This window comes from Musca vetustissima, unplaced genomic scaffold, assembly GCF_032173495.1.
Source record: "Musca vetustissima isolate MV318-11 ecotype Yass unplaced genomic scaffold, APGP_CSIRO_Mvet_v1 utg44683, whole genome shotgun sequence".
NCBI classification, from domain to species: Eukaryota; Metazoa; Arthropoda; class Insecta; order Diptera; family Muscidae; genus Musca; species Musca vetustissima.
This window is the reverse complement of record NW_026880735.1, coordinates 254,781-270,214: the sequence shown is the minus strand read 5'-3', so window position 1 is coordinate 270,214 and position 15,434 is coordinate 254,781. Positions and strand designations below refer to the sequence as shown.

Genomic DNA, 15,434 nt, shown 5'->3' with positions numbered 1-15,434 from the left:
AAATTTTTTCATAATAAAAAATAGTCCTAATTTATATTAGGCGAGTTTAATTGCAGCAAGTCTTTGTTTGAAGGAGAGAGGGGCAAGGGCAATTTTGCAATTTTCTTGCAATTCGTTTTGTGTATTTTGATTGTAGTGTCAGTAATTTGAAATAACAATCCAGAACATTATCACAAAATGTAAACAAAAATATTTTTTAAATCGAATTGCCTTGTATAGACGAATGAAGCAAGTTCAAAAGAGAACGATAAAAATTGCTGCAAGTAAACTCGCCTAAAATAAATCAGGACATATTGAAAACAAAAACAAAACTATTTTTGAAAATATCATCATAACACACTAGAAAACTAAACAGAAGCAGGAAATGACAAGTAGAATTAAATTAACAAAGAAAAAATGTTTGCAATACATTTAACAAAAATGTGTTAAAAAAGGTTTTAAAAAAATAGGTTCACTAATTTTTTCTGTTCGTCAAAAAATAAATGAATTGCAAACATTTAGAAGAAAAATAGATTTTGTTTTAATTAATTAAAAAAAGAACATTTTATAAACATAGAACATTCTTATAAGAGAAATGAAATGATAATGTATTCTGATTTTAGATTGTAAGATTGTAATTATTAATTAAAATATGTCCAGAGTAATACTAGACAACAATTCAGGAAAGTAATTAAAGAGATTTACAGCCTGATTCGGAAACAAAATAAAGAAACGAATCCTAGAAACTTTCTCCTCAACATTAGTTCGTTTTGAATTAAAAAAAAAACGGCAGAATTGAAGACCTCCACAATATCACCGGAAGATCATATATTGTTGACCAGCCATATATGATCTCCATCCTTTTGTTTGACTGTAGCAGATTTATAACAAATGGTCTTCTATCGAAGGTCTCCTGAAGGTTTTAAAATATACAGAAGGACTGGAGCAGATATTGTGCAGAAAATTTTCAATATGGGTTAAGGTATTGACATAGCCGCTAATAAATGTCCAGCCTGATTTTTATGGCCGGTACGTACGCAGGAGGTCGGAAATTATTTTGGTAATAGAGATACGTCATTCCCTCGGAATGTCCATATTTTGACATAGACCCCATACTAGGTACCGATTGGTTTTATGTATTTTGTATACCCATCTCATGATGGAGGAAACTCAAACTTCGGTCCGGACGAATTTAACGAAGTTCTCACTTCTTATGTTTATAGAAGATCTTTAAAAGATCTTCAAAAATGACGAAGGTCAAGGTCTTACCTCTATAGAAGACATCTAGAAGGATTCCATCTATAGAAGTTTTCCAAGGGGTATTGAAACAAATTTGTAGAAGTTTTTTTTTCAACAATAGAATGTGGCATATACAAGGCTGATAGAAGGTATTATATCTCATGATGAAGGAAACACAAACTTCGGTCCGGACGAATTTAACGAATTTAACTTCTTATGTTTATGGAAGATCTTTAAAAGGTACTCAATTCAGATTATCTTCTGTATACAGAAGACCTCAAAAATGACGAAGGTGAAGGTCTTACCTCTATAGAAAACATCTAGAAGGATTCCATCTATAGAAGTTTTTCAAAGGGTATTGTATTTGAAAAAGATTTGTAGAAGTTTTTTTTCAACAATAGAATGTGGCCTATACAAGGCTGCTAGAAGGTATTATATCTGTAAAATAAATTTAGAAGAATTACTATTGAGAAAGGGTCTTTATCTGCAGAACATCTATAGAAGGTCTTTTTTCAATGCAATGCCTCTAACGGTTCTTATGTGTATAGAAGACAACTAACAAGATATTATATTATATATATTGAAGGTTTCTAATAGGTCCTCAAAAAAGTCTACTGTAAACAGATGGGCTCCAAAAGATCCTCTTTCTATAGAATACGTTCGGAAGGACTTCTGTATACATAAGGCCTGTAGAAGGTCTTTTTTAAGTATAAGATATAGAAATATTTATTGAAGGGCTCCAAGAGATTATATTTATAGAAGGTCTTCTATCCATAATATACCTACAAAAGGTAATCAGAACGTATTCTATATATAAAACACCTATGGAAATGATCCAACCTATAAAAGTCCTCTAAAAAGTGTTCCATATATAAAAGACCATTCGAAGATCTGACATTTATAGGAATTTCGTAAGAGGTCTTATTTATAATAGGTCTCAGGACGGTCTTCTACCAATATAAAATGATGCAGGCGATTTTTGTCTATTAAGGTTCTTAAAATGTATTTTATCTTTAAAGGGTATGTCATATATAGAAGATTTCTAGAAGTTATTCTATGTATGTAAGGTCCATGCAAGGTATTCTGTAGACTGAAGATCATATCGAGCCATATTCGGCAAAAAACCTAACCCTCAAATATGAAATTTTACAGTAGAAGGTTTCTTTTAATAAATTCAGATTTAAACCAGTGAGCGGGGCCGACCATATAATACACTACACAACTTCCACGAAAATCTAACTTTGCGTTATTTGCACCCTCTTGACACCCGACTAAAAGTCAACAAATATTAGCAATATTCAGTAGACGAGGGCTATACTTGTCCAGATTATCTTTACCGTGGGTTATGTTGTGATGTGTTGGCTTTCAATTGTGGCCTATATATTGAGTCAAAAAAAAAAAAAATAGCACAAAATGTTAAGTTTTCGGTCGGCTTCATCCCAAAATTATTATGTGATCATCACCGAAAATTATAGGCGTTGTCCCTGACCATACCTGGATCCCCGTGGACATTTTCAAAAAGATCAGCGCTATATTTTCGCCCTCTAGTGTGGTAATGGGTTACAAAATAATATATATATATTTATATATATATATTCGTACGCTCCTGTAAATATTTAAGTGTAACTCCCACATCTGAGTACATACGACATATAATTGGTATCAATTTAAAGGTCAACCACTCCTCTTGAACACACTATAAACTTCTCGGGCCTTGCTCCTTCAGGGGCAAATATTTACGCCATAGAATACAAATTTTGTAAATTTTCATACAAAAGTCTATGTTCATTTGACCCGCTAAATATTGACCGATCTTTATCAAAACAGGCATTTCGTGGTGTTTGGGCCATAATTGCGGCCTCAGGAGCGACCAGAAAAACCGACAAAAATAAAGAGTTTGGTCCATTCAAAATAAAGATTTTGGTCCATTTCATCCCCTAAATATTAAGCGATCTTTTCCAAAAACAATAGGGGTCTTCATTGGGCAGAACCCATCGTACGCAAAATTTCGTGAATATTGGTCCATAACTATGACCTCTATCGTGTTTACAAATTATAATGGACAGACGGGCGGACACACATGTCTAGATCGACTCAGCTAGTCGAGATATGACGATCGGTATACTTAAAGGTGGGTCTAGGACCAATATCTCGCGTCGTTACAAACTTTTGGAGCTGCACAATGCTATAATACCCTGACAACATAGTTGTGTAGGGTATAAAAAACTATTATTTGAAATTTATAACGATAGTTTAAAACAAAACTAGTTTGTAATGTTGTATAATCGAATATGGCTCGATATGTTGTAGATGATCCCTTGAACGGTTTTTTTTTTCTAAAAAAAAGTCCCTTTACAAGGCGTTTATAAATTATTCAAGAAAGGTTTGTATAAGGCGTCTATGCCCATATCTTCAAAACATATTTGGTTGGCATACATCCATAGTATTATGTGAAGGGTATTTTATTTCGAAATTCCTTATAAAGGATTTCATTTGGAAATTGAAGGTCTTATGTCTGTTGTCCAGTGTTAAACTTTAAAAAATAATATATAATATATATTTTTTTAATATTTTGCTTTTTTCTTTGTAAATTAATATAAACGCATATTATGTTTTTGTTTATATCCGTTTCTATACTTTAGTCATTGTCATTTAATTTTTCTGTTATTCGCCTTTGTTTATTTCTAAGCATCGTCATCATTATCAAAAACCACGATTTTATTTCTCAGCATATTTGTTTTTTAATTTATCCCTTAGCCGTTATATTATATATTATCAATATAGAAATTTATCCTTAGTCCTTAGTGGGATAAATCCAATTTCTCAACAAAAACTAATTTGCGTTTATATTGTAATTCAAATATTTTTTGTTTGCAATTATAGCTTAATTGAAATAAATACCAAACAAAATGTTATGGATATTATGTTGTTGTTAACATTATTATGTTGTTATTATTTTTTGTTAATATTTTATATAAACGAAAAAAAGAAAAATAAAACTTAAATTATAAAATATAAAATCTTTGCAAGAATTGTTATTGAAGTAAAACGATCGATCTCTTACACACAAAATATTTAATATTAAATTTTGAAAAAAAAAAATAGAATAAAATGAAACACCTAAGAATGTATAGCAGAAGTATGAGATAAGTGATAAATTAAATAAAAAGAAAAAAATGAACTTTATGAAAAGAAAATAGTTTTTGAAAAAACATAACATCATCTCATTCCGAAAAAACATAATGGGATTTACTAATTGTTTTATTGGGCGCCAAAAGGTAAATATTTAAATGTATGCGTGTGTATTGGTAAAATATAGACTTACCTCATATTGTTACAATGTTACGAATCTGAAAATAAAAAAAAAACAATTACAATATTTTCATATTTTATTGTGATAGATAATATATTCGAGATATATTAAAGGGTTCCTTATAGTCGTCTTACTACAAGCGATAACGCGATGGTCTTCTCTTAATATTCTGAAAACTATATTTTTGTATTAGACTACGTTTAGATCTTATATTTATAGGGGAGATATACTTTCAATTTAGTATCTACTCTCTGAAAATGTATACGCTTAGATCACCACTTACAGGAAATCGAAAAATATACATGGGAGCTATATTTAAATTGATACACCTTCTTCAAATGTTCGATACACTGCCAAATTCTAAATCTGTATCTAAATTCCCAAGTCAGTCAGTGTTGCCGATAGATATATACCCTCAGTCCATACACTTATCCTGATCTTTGTATACTATTCCGGTTTTCGAAAAAAAGGTTACCATCTGTGGGAGATACCAGAAATAGTGACTCTATAGAATTTTCAATATTTTTACACTTTATAAAGATATGTTTTTAAAATATTTTTCAAGAATTTTTTAAAAAATATTTTTCAAGGACCAACCAACAACGCGTGAATTTTCTACAGGATTATTTCTCAAGGCCCCTTCCAACGAGGCATAGATTTTTAAGGAATATTTTTCCCAGGACCCTAATATTTTAAAGAATATTTGTTTCCAGAATTCCAGTCTAACAAGGCGTAGATATTTAAAACGAGTGAGTGCAGCAGTATAGTCGGACGGGGCCGACCATACGATACCCTACACAACTACCACGTGGCTTTAACTTTTTATTCCGAGCCTGGGCAATATTTCGTAACAGTTGCAACCTATTGCCCGATTAGAGGTCAACAGAACCTCTTCCCTACAATGACATATATTCCGAATATTTCTAATATTCGGTACTTGCCCATATTCCATTCCCCGTGGGTTGTGTTTTGATGTTCGGCTATTAATTTTGGCCTATGGATCGAGTCGAAAACACAACTAATTAAGTTTTTGGTCCACTTCATCCCAAAATTATTATCTGATCATGACAGAAAATATAGGCATTGTCCTTGACCATAACTGGAACCTCATGGAAATTTCAAAGCGATCAGCCAGAGGGCGGACTCTCTGGTGTGGTAATGGGTTAATACATAATATCTAAATACGTAGACACCTGCAAATATTTAAGTGTAACTCCCACATCCGAGAACATACGACAATATAATTGGTATCAATTTAAAGGTCAACCGCTCAACTTCTTGGGTCTATGCAATTGAGGGGTAAATATATACGCTATAGAACACAAATTTTGTAATTTTTCACATAAAATTCAGGGTCCATTTCACCCGCTAAATATTTACCGATCTTTATACAAACAGGCATGCTTATTCTTTGGCCAAATCCCCTTCTCCATGTAAAAATTCGCGATGTTCGGGCCATAATTGCGGCCTCTAGAGCGACCAGAAAATCAGACAAAAATTAAGTTTTTGGTCCATTTCATCCCCTAAATATTAACCGACCTTTACCAAAAACAATAGGGGTCTTCATTGGCCAGAACCCATCCTACATGCAAAATTTCGTAAAGACTGGTCCATAACTGTGGCCTGTATCGGTTTACAAATTATAATGGACAGACGGACGGACACACATGTCTAGATCGACTCAGCTAGTCGAAATTTGACGATCGGTATACTTAAAGGTGGGTCTAGGACCAACATTTCGCGGCGTTACAAACTCTTGGGGCTGCACAAAGCTATAATACCCTGACAACATAGTTGTGTAGGGTATAAAAATTGTTCAATAGCCAACCAACCAGGTGTGGATATTTGAAGGAAATTTTTTTAGAGGATCATTCAACAAGGCGTCGATATTTTATTTTTTTTTTTCAGGACCATCCAACCAGGCCTATTTTTTAAAGAGTCTTTTCCCAAGGCCATTTTTTTATACCCTTCACCACACTGTGGTACAGGGTATTATGTCTTTGTGCATATGTTTGTAATAGGCAAAAAGAAAAGAGATAGACACATGGTTCCTTTCGAGAATATGCACAGAATCACTTCCTAAGTCGATTTATGCATGTCCGTCCGTCCGTCTGTCTGTCCATGTTAAATTGTAAACAAAGTGCAGGTCGCATTTATGATCCGATGTGGATTAAATTTGGCACAGCTCACTCATTTGGCCCAAGGACGAACCCTATTGAAATTGGGAAAAATCGGTTCAGATTTAGATATGGCTCCCATATATATTTTCGTCCGATTTAATGTAAATGGTGCCCCAAAGTCCCTATATATATTTCGATTTGCACGAAATTTGGTATAGTGTACTGAATTAGGTCTAAAATTGTGTGTGACAAATTTCCTGAAAATCGGTTCAGATTTAGGTATAGCTCCCATATATATTTTTGTCAGATTTTGTGTAAATGGTGAACCAAAGTCCCTACATATCTTTCGATTTGCATGAAATTTGGCACAGCGTAATGAATTAGGTCTAGAATGATGTGTGTTAATTTCTCTGAAAATCGGTTCAGATTTAGATATAGCTCTCATATGTAATGAAAATGTTTTCGTCCGATTTAAGGTAAATTGTGTGCCAATTTGTACCGATTTGCACAATATTGAGCATGACGTACTGAATTAAGTCTAGAATGATGTGAGGTAAGTTTCGTAAATATAGGTTCAGTTTTAGATATAGCTCCCATATTTTTTTTCATCCGATTTTATGTAAATTTTGCTCTAAAGACCCAATGTTCGTCCGATTGCCACACACTTTTGTTAAATGAGCTGTAGTTAATATAAATGAATCTGTCAAGTCTCGTTGAAGTCTGTTCAGATTTATATATAGGTGCACCAAACTCCTCATATTTATCAGATATTTATCGAAATAACCAACGGGTGTTCGATTTATATATTTTTTTAAATAGATTTACATAATTTTGTCCCGTTGTAAGGAGCAACTCTATAGGTGAGCAAGTGAAACATTTAGTGTAGGTTGCAGAATGACATGTTTACGGTTCCAATTTCATTTTACTGGTCCTTTAAAAATGTGACGTCTGTTATGATTCATCTGTTGAATATACCCAAAGTGGTGAAGGGTATCATATAGTCGGCCCCGTCCGACTTTACCACTTTCCTTACTGGTTTTCTTTTGTTATTGTAAAAACAACAAAACAAACAAATGAAATTGTTGTAAAATAAACAATGTCGAATGTTGTTAACAAGTTACAGAATAAGCCTACAGGTTTTTTCAGAAGATTTTCATCAGTATAAATTTTGGATTTTTTATAAATATTTTATTTTTTTGTCAAAGAACCATAAACAGACGAGTATTAAAAAATATTTAAGGTTCCGGTAACAAGCGTGGATTTTTAAAAAATATTTTTCTATGATCCATAAACTGGCAGGGATTTTTAGAAAAATGTTGTCAGGGTATTGTAGCTTTGGGTGGCCCCAAGAGTTTTTAACGCCGCCAAATAATTATCTTAGACTCCCATATAAGTATAAAGGTCATCATATTTCGACTAGCAGAGTCGAACTAGTCATATGTGACAGTCCGTCTGTTCAATATAATTTGTAAACACGATACACGCCAATCTTCAGACATAACTGCGGTTTGTTAATGCCAAATTACACCTGGAAAACGCGGCAAAAACCTTAAAAATATTGAACCCTTTCATGGAGGCTATACCAAAACATGGACTTACACTGTGGAAATCTAGGGACGTTTTGATTTTTATCTACGAGCAGGTATATAATTCTCCAATAGCTTGAAATGCAAAATTTTAGAAATTTTTTTGAAAAATGAAATAAATAAATTTTGAAGAATTTTTTTGGCGACTATATAAAGAAATCAGGAGGACAAATACATCATGGGTAAAATTTTTGAGTTCTGTCGTAATGGCTTCTCCTTCTATCTCGAGTCCTTATTTTCAAGAACCACAAACTAAATGCCTTAATATGATTTTTTACCAACCTTTTCCCACATTCACCCAATACTTGTTCAGGAACCCTTATATTTACAAACACTAATAAATTTCGAATACATTGTACATTAATAAGTACTGATTCGTCTTTAAGATTTACTTCAAACAGTGCTATTGTTATAGCGCAGTAATAACAATGTTTTTAACGTTCACATTAGAATCCATTCATTATAAAACTGGTTCCGAAACCGGGTGTACTATATGAAAATCCGATCCTAAAATTTAGGAACCTAAAACATTCTTCTGCGAATACCTATGGTCCATTTTTCCCTCCTATTTATATTTGAACTGTGATAATAAAAATATCTTAAAAAATAAGTACACAATATAACCATATGTACCGATTTGAAAAAAATAACAAGATAAATATATCAAAAAAACTCTATACATATTACCACCACTGTACTTTCATTTCATCTCCCAAATATTTATTTGATAAGAAATTAATGCAAATATTAATACACTATAAAAAAACTGCTGAGACTTCTTGTCTACTAATACAATATTCCAAATCATCCCGGGGCATATGGCAACCAGTTTTCATCTAAACACTACTTTGAAACATATGTGCGACTGTGTGTGCATTCAAGTTTTGCTTCATTTTTATCTAGTTTTAAAAATAGGTTATTTATAAATGCTCATCAACTGCAGTGGTCTCAATAGTCTAGAAGACATTAAACATCGCATCGGATTATTTTTTTGTTAAACATTTTTTAAATATTTTAATTTTGGAAAAAATTGAACGTCATGAAATTTATAATAAAATTCATTTACTTCGTTGCCCTTACATGGTCGTATTTTACTCTGACAACGGGTGCTAAGTTACTCTCCGAAGACCGTAGGTGTTAAAAGATATTTATTTTGTATTTGAAATAAAATATTATATATTTTATCATTAAATTATAGCACAATTTCTAACGATTTGCAAACGTTCCGATCCTGCTTTTGGTAAATGTTTTGCCCAGAATCTTGAAACTGCATTTCATGAATGGAAATCAGGTAAGACATTGTTTAGATTTTCAAAATCCCACAGAAATGATTCAATTTTGTCGAATTAAAGACAAGTGTAAAACGAGGGGCAATAAACCAAATACCCTAGAAAAATAATTGTGGCTGAAAAATAACAATGTTTTAATGTATTGTTTATTTTCGGAAAAAAAAATCTCATCATTTTATCAAAAATTACCGAATTGTTCCAAACAATATTTTCATTTTATTTCCATTTAAAGGCGTTCCTGGTCTTAAATCAATCCGCTCGCTGGATCCCCTTAATTTTAAACGTGTCACAATTCGGCAAGGAAATCAAGCCGGTCCCATTTCAATAAACATGGAATTGTTAAATGCTGCTCTAACCGGTATAGGTGGAACCATAATTGAAGATGTTGGGTGAGTGAGCAGTCATGATTTTGGCAAAACCAAACAAAATATCATAAACAAATAACCGAATATTAACAATTCTTTTAGATCGAATGGCAAAAATATGGACATAAAATTGAAAATAACAGTACCCTCATTTAAGCTGACCGGTGATTATACCTTGAAGGGTAATATTTTGAGTTTAGCTTTGAACAGTCAGGGTAAAACCCTAATGACATTTGGTAAGTAAATCTCGGTTGGTTTAAAATTTAATGGAGACGCAAATGAAAATATAGGACGATTTTGAAATGACGCAAAAAAATTAATAAAATTTGAATTTTCATAGTCGCCCGTTTGTAACAGCCCATGAAAGACCCCATAAAATTTGTATTTTCATGATCTCAATAAAATTCTATATAGGTTTGCCTTCCGTCCGGCAAAAATTACGATAGAATTCGCAAAATTTAAAGTCGAGGTTTTAAAATTTTCATATATATTTTAAGTACTCATAGGATATTCGGTATTGAAAAAACATATATCGACCCACGTTCAACGGTTCTGATCGCATTTTCCAACCGATAGGGCTGTAATTTGGCATATCGAGTTCTTGAAGGCTGCAGAATTTTTATACAATCAATTTTCTAGCTAATTAGAGTAAATACTCTATGCTACGACAAAATATGTCTCCTCGAAGTACTGATTTTAGACTCAACAAATTCCTTAGACCAAATCTGTGATACTCGACAAATCCCGAAGGTAATATCCGTATATATGGTGCACTACTTCGGGTATTATCCTCATAAAATTGTCATAATTTTGATGAAAAGAAATTTTACAATATAATGTGAACCAATGATTAGATTTGAACCAAATAATCACATATAACGACCCGCTCCGTCTTGTTCCTTCCTCACAAGGGAAGAAAATTAGGAAAATTTCACCCCATCTGGTACCTCTTCCACAATAAGATCAATCAAATATCAATCGGCTGATTTAATTCAAACTTTGCACATCGTAACACATTTAGCAAACCAAGATAAAGTCCGAAGAAGAGATCAATTGATCCACGTCTTTTGTTAACTCCCCAACAAATATCAAAATCTGCAAAATATATAAGTCCAATGTAAAGCTAAAGGAGTGTCCGACCAATCGGTTCATGCCATCTCGTTGGCTCTCCACAAAGTGTCAATAATTTTTAAATCAAATATCAATGGACCGATTTAATCCAAATTTTGTACATTGTAACACCTTTCACAAACCTTGGTAAATTCCGAACATGCGATCCATTGGTGAACTGTGTCTGTTACCTCCCCAATAAATATTAACATTTTTAAACATGTATGTCCATTTTAAAGCTAAAGGAGTGTCCGATTTGAGTTAAACATATATTTATCAACTCCTAAGATGAGTCCCATCTGATCTCATTTTGATTATCATGATTCTGTGACCTCAGAATATGTTTATACCACATATATCACAGGCTGAGGGTATATATCTGTAACACGGACTGAGACTTTTAACCTCCCAGTAGAAAGTGTCTTGCAGACAACATTAACTAATCGTGTAAGACAATGGCAATTCCTTGAAGACACTTTGCAGACAACAACGTGAAATCGTTGACGAAATTTTCACACAAGTGTCACAGTATTCGTGCAAGACAACTTGAGCGACAGGGTAAGCGATATTGTCGTTGACGTCAACTTCAGCGACTAAACTCCCCCTTTTCGTTAACGACAGATTCGCTACCCTGTCGTTTGCACAGTCATTGATGACTGTATACCTATTGTCATCAATCTTGTCGTCAATCATACCCATTTAAAATTCAAATAAAAATGTATATGGGCAATATTGCCAATTTTGAAGCGGAGGTTTAGCCCTTGATGACGACTGATCTGTCGTTGCAAACTGTTCATGATATTGACCTCCAAACTTTATTTCGGTATTTGCAAGTTTTGACTTTAATGTCAGCAAATGTTACTTATAATCAGTACAGTTCCTCTAATTATTTGTCCAGATTTCCTTCACCGTGGGTTGTGTTCTGATGTTCGGCTTTCGACACGAAAAGTATAAATAATTAAGTCCACTTCATCCGAAAAAATATTATCTGATCATCACCTCAACATTTTAACTGCATTGTCCTTTAAATGATGCCCCATGGAACATTTCAAAGCGATCAATTTTGAGTGTTTTTTGAATTTTACTAAATAATATATGAATACGTAAGCACCTTTATAAAAATATTTTAAGATTATTGTAGTCGCGAATCTGCGTAATTTGATATATATTTTGTATCAATTTAAAGTATGCACAGCTCTTGGATATACTATCAACTTCTCGAAGGTCTATGTCCTTCAAATTTCTAAATATATACGCTATAGAATACAAATTTTGTCAATTTTCACACAAAAGTTAGAGAACTTTAAAAACTTCCGCTAAATAGAGATGACCAATCATTATCAAAACAGGCATGCTTATTCTGGCACATCCATGGTTCTTAATGGAAAAATTGAAATGGTGTAGATCGATGTATTTTTTTAGGGTGCACACCGAAATCGGATGCGCGTTAATGGCATATGGAGTTTTCGGAAATTATTCGCGTTTTACGATTTTTTGGGTACTTCAATGTAACGTGTGGCACATCTTAGCCGTCAAATGAAATTTTGCAAAATATATATGGATTGGAAGATAAACTTCTGCACTTCCTGGAAACCGCATGCGCATCAAATGATTTTGAGAATTACGCGATTTACACGCAATTTAAAATGTATATTTCATAATATTATTTTGTTTTAAGATTTATTCCTATTTATAGAATTCTAAGATTTATCGGAAGGGTCTTGATATAATCCGCAAGGCTTATACTTATACACAAAAAGTGATTATTATTATATTTGTCAATTTTTCGGCGAAATACGGGTAAAATAGCAGAATAACACCAACATTTTTTCCTGAATTTTCTTGTATAAAATTAAAAAATAAATATGATGACATTATTTTTATTTATTTATTTTATTTATTTTTATTTTTTTCGTCCTATTTAAGGTAAATGGTATACCAAAGTTCTTACATATCTATCGATTTGCACGAAATTTGGCACAGTGTAATAACTAAGGTCTGGAATGATGTGTGCAAAGTTTCCTGAAAATCGGTTTAGATTTAGATATAGCTCCCATATATATTTTCATCCGATTTAAGGTAATTGGTACACTAAATCATTCGATTTGCACGAAATTTGGCATAGCGTACTGAATTGCGTCTATAATAATGTGTGCCAAGTCCCTATAAATCTTTCGATTTGCACGAAATTTAAGTTTCCTGAAAATCGGTTCAGATTTAGATATAGCTCCCATATATATTTTCGTCCTATTATATGTAAATGGTGCACCGAAGTCCCTATATACCTTTCGATTTGCACGAAATTTGGCACAGCATAATGAATTAGGTCTTGAATAATGAGTGTTAAGTTTCCTGAAATCGGTTCAGATTTAGATATAGCTTCTATATCTGACCAAATGAAAAATTTAGTATCGGTTGCAGAATGACATGTTCATGAATCCAATTTCATTTTACTGGTCGTTTAAAAATGCGATGTCTGTTAGGTTTCGTGAAGGGTATCATATAGTCGGCCCCGTCCGACTTTACTACTTTCCTTATTGGTTCAATATAGGTTCCTGATTTGGCATAACATCCGTAAGAGGTCCAGTAATTTTTGCGGTAGTAATTTGATTAAAGCATTTTAAGGTACAAGCTCCACTATAAGGAAGACATTTTGGACATTTGTAAATTGACATTTCTGAAACGAATTCGCTTTAAATACGCTTAGGATTTAAAGGATTCATGAGCATGGACCTTGTGAATGTGGTAAAAGCCAATTGAGTAATATTCTTTCTTGTCTTTGGGGACCCTATCTAAAATCCTATAAGCGAAATTTTTGTTCGAAATAGAAAGATGATATGTGTAACCAAAAGAATCCTTATTCGATTCGACGGAAGACATACAATCTCAAAAATAACCGACAGTTGCCACAAACAGAGATTGGTTTCACGCCCAAAGCCCACCACGTCATAATTCAAAAACTTGATCTATGGAGAATTTGTTCTGGATTCTTAATGTACTCACCAATGGGCTTTCATCCTCTTAATGTATTTTCAAGCCCCAAAATCTTGTTGCACATTGTAATTTATATACGATTTATATACTATGTGATCTTTTGTGTTAATTTTTTTATTATTCCTCTTTTATGTGTTTTTTGTTTTTAGAAAAAGCTGTTCTTTTGCTTCACATGCAAATGAAATTGCGTGAACGTGATGGTTATGAATTTGCCGAAGTGGATAAATTCCATTTGGACTGGATCGATAATGGTGACATTCACTTTCAATTTGATAATCTCTTTAATGGTGATAAGTCTCTGGAGGATGGTGCTCATGCATTGTTAAATGCAAATTCGCGTACCATTTTTGATGTTCTACAGCCAGCCTTAACTCAAACGAATCAAATACTTGTCAAAGATATTGTAACGAAAATATTTGCCTATGTACCGTCTAAATATTTGTTGGAATAAAAATAAATGGTATAAAATATTTATTACAAAAATGTATTTTAATAAAAAAAGTATGAAGAGTTTAATCTATTTTTGTGGCCAGAATTTCGGTTTAAATATTCGAATAAATGAAAAAAGTGCAAATAATTTAAAGGTTTATCGGGGAAATGCTGCTTTGACTTAACATTTTCTGAGAGCTTTAACTTATATATACCTAAACACAAAAATCTTATCGAAATACATTGTTATTTGAGGAGAATCTAGCAAAATCCTAGTTTTTAATGAATAAAGTTTCGGATCTCAGAACAAATCTTACTGAAGATTCACTTAGTTTTCTGTTAGGGATATTCTGACTAGAAGTTATTTTTACCACGCCATATAATTTCGATCTATATTTCGTAGCATGGTGCCATTGGTTCAATGGACCTCTTAAACGTGTTTGTTTTAAATTATAAATCTAGTAAACAAAGATTTTATATACCACTCCGTCGCAATTATAGGAAACCAGTTTCGAATTAATATACAATTAAATAACAAATATATTAAAAACTCGTAATTTGTATTTTTTTTTTTCTTTTAAAATGTTTTAATTTATAAATGTTTATTTGCGGCCAAATTCTTGTCAGTCTTAGGAGAAGTACACATCCAAGTGGTTTAAACAATTTAAGCAACTTTTCTACAAATAAATATGAAATTGTCAATACGATTGTGTTTTGTGGCCACCCTCATATTGGCTGTAAAAATGGAAGTGAAGGGAGCCAAAGTACTGCAGGAAAAACGTAAATATAAAAAATGAAGACTGTATTAAAAAATAACTTTTATTGCCTTCCAGCTTCATTTCTGGAAATCTGTAAGCGTTCCGATAATGGATTCGGTAAATGTTGGGGTAAAAATATCGAAAAAATATTTAAAGAATGGAAAAATGGTGAGTTGCTAAATTTACAAAAAATATTTTTTTCAAAGTAATAGAAAAAAGACAGGACATTTTTGTAATAATCTTAAAAATTAA

At 32.5% G+C, this 15,434-nt stretch overlaps 1 protein-coding gene across 1 annotated transcript; it reads left to right on the top strand.

Annotated features, from left to right (window-relative positions):
- The first annotated feature begins 9,276 nt into the window (after positions 1 to 9,276).
- Positions 9,277 to 14,446, top strand: LOC133326551 (protein takeout-like). Its single transcript, XM_061535178.1, has 5 exons — positions 9,277 to 9,367; positions 9,436 to 9,528; positions 9,759 to 9,915; positions 9,994 to 10,127; positions 14,145 to 14,446. The coding sequence occupies exons 1-5, from the start codon at positions 9,277 to 9,279 to the stop codon at positions 14,444 to 14,446; spliced, it is 777 nt and encodes a 258-aa protein (XP_061391162.1).
- The last annotated feature ends 988 nt before the right edge of the window (positions 14,447 to 15,434 follow it).

Bases quoted from the DNA above. Each gene is read 5' to 3' on its own strand.
- LOC133326551 (XM_061535178.1), top strand. From the start codon at position 9,277: ATGAAATTTATAATAAAATTCATTTACTTCGTTGCCCTTACATGGTCG. The intron at 9,529-9,758 runs GTAAGACATTGT...TTCCATTTAAAG, and splicing joins ATTTCATGAATGGAAATCAG to GCGTTCCTGGTCTTAAATCA. The intron at 9,916-9,993 runs GTGAGTGAGCAG...CAATTCTTTTAG, and splicing joins ACCATAATTGAAGATGTTGG to ATCGAATGGCAAAAATATGG.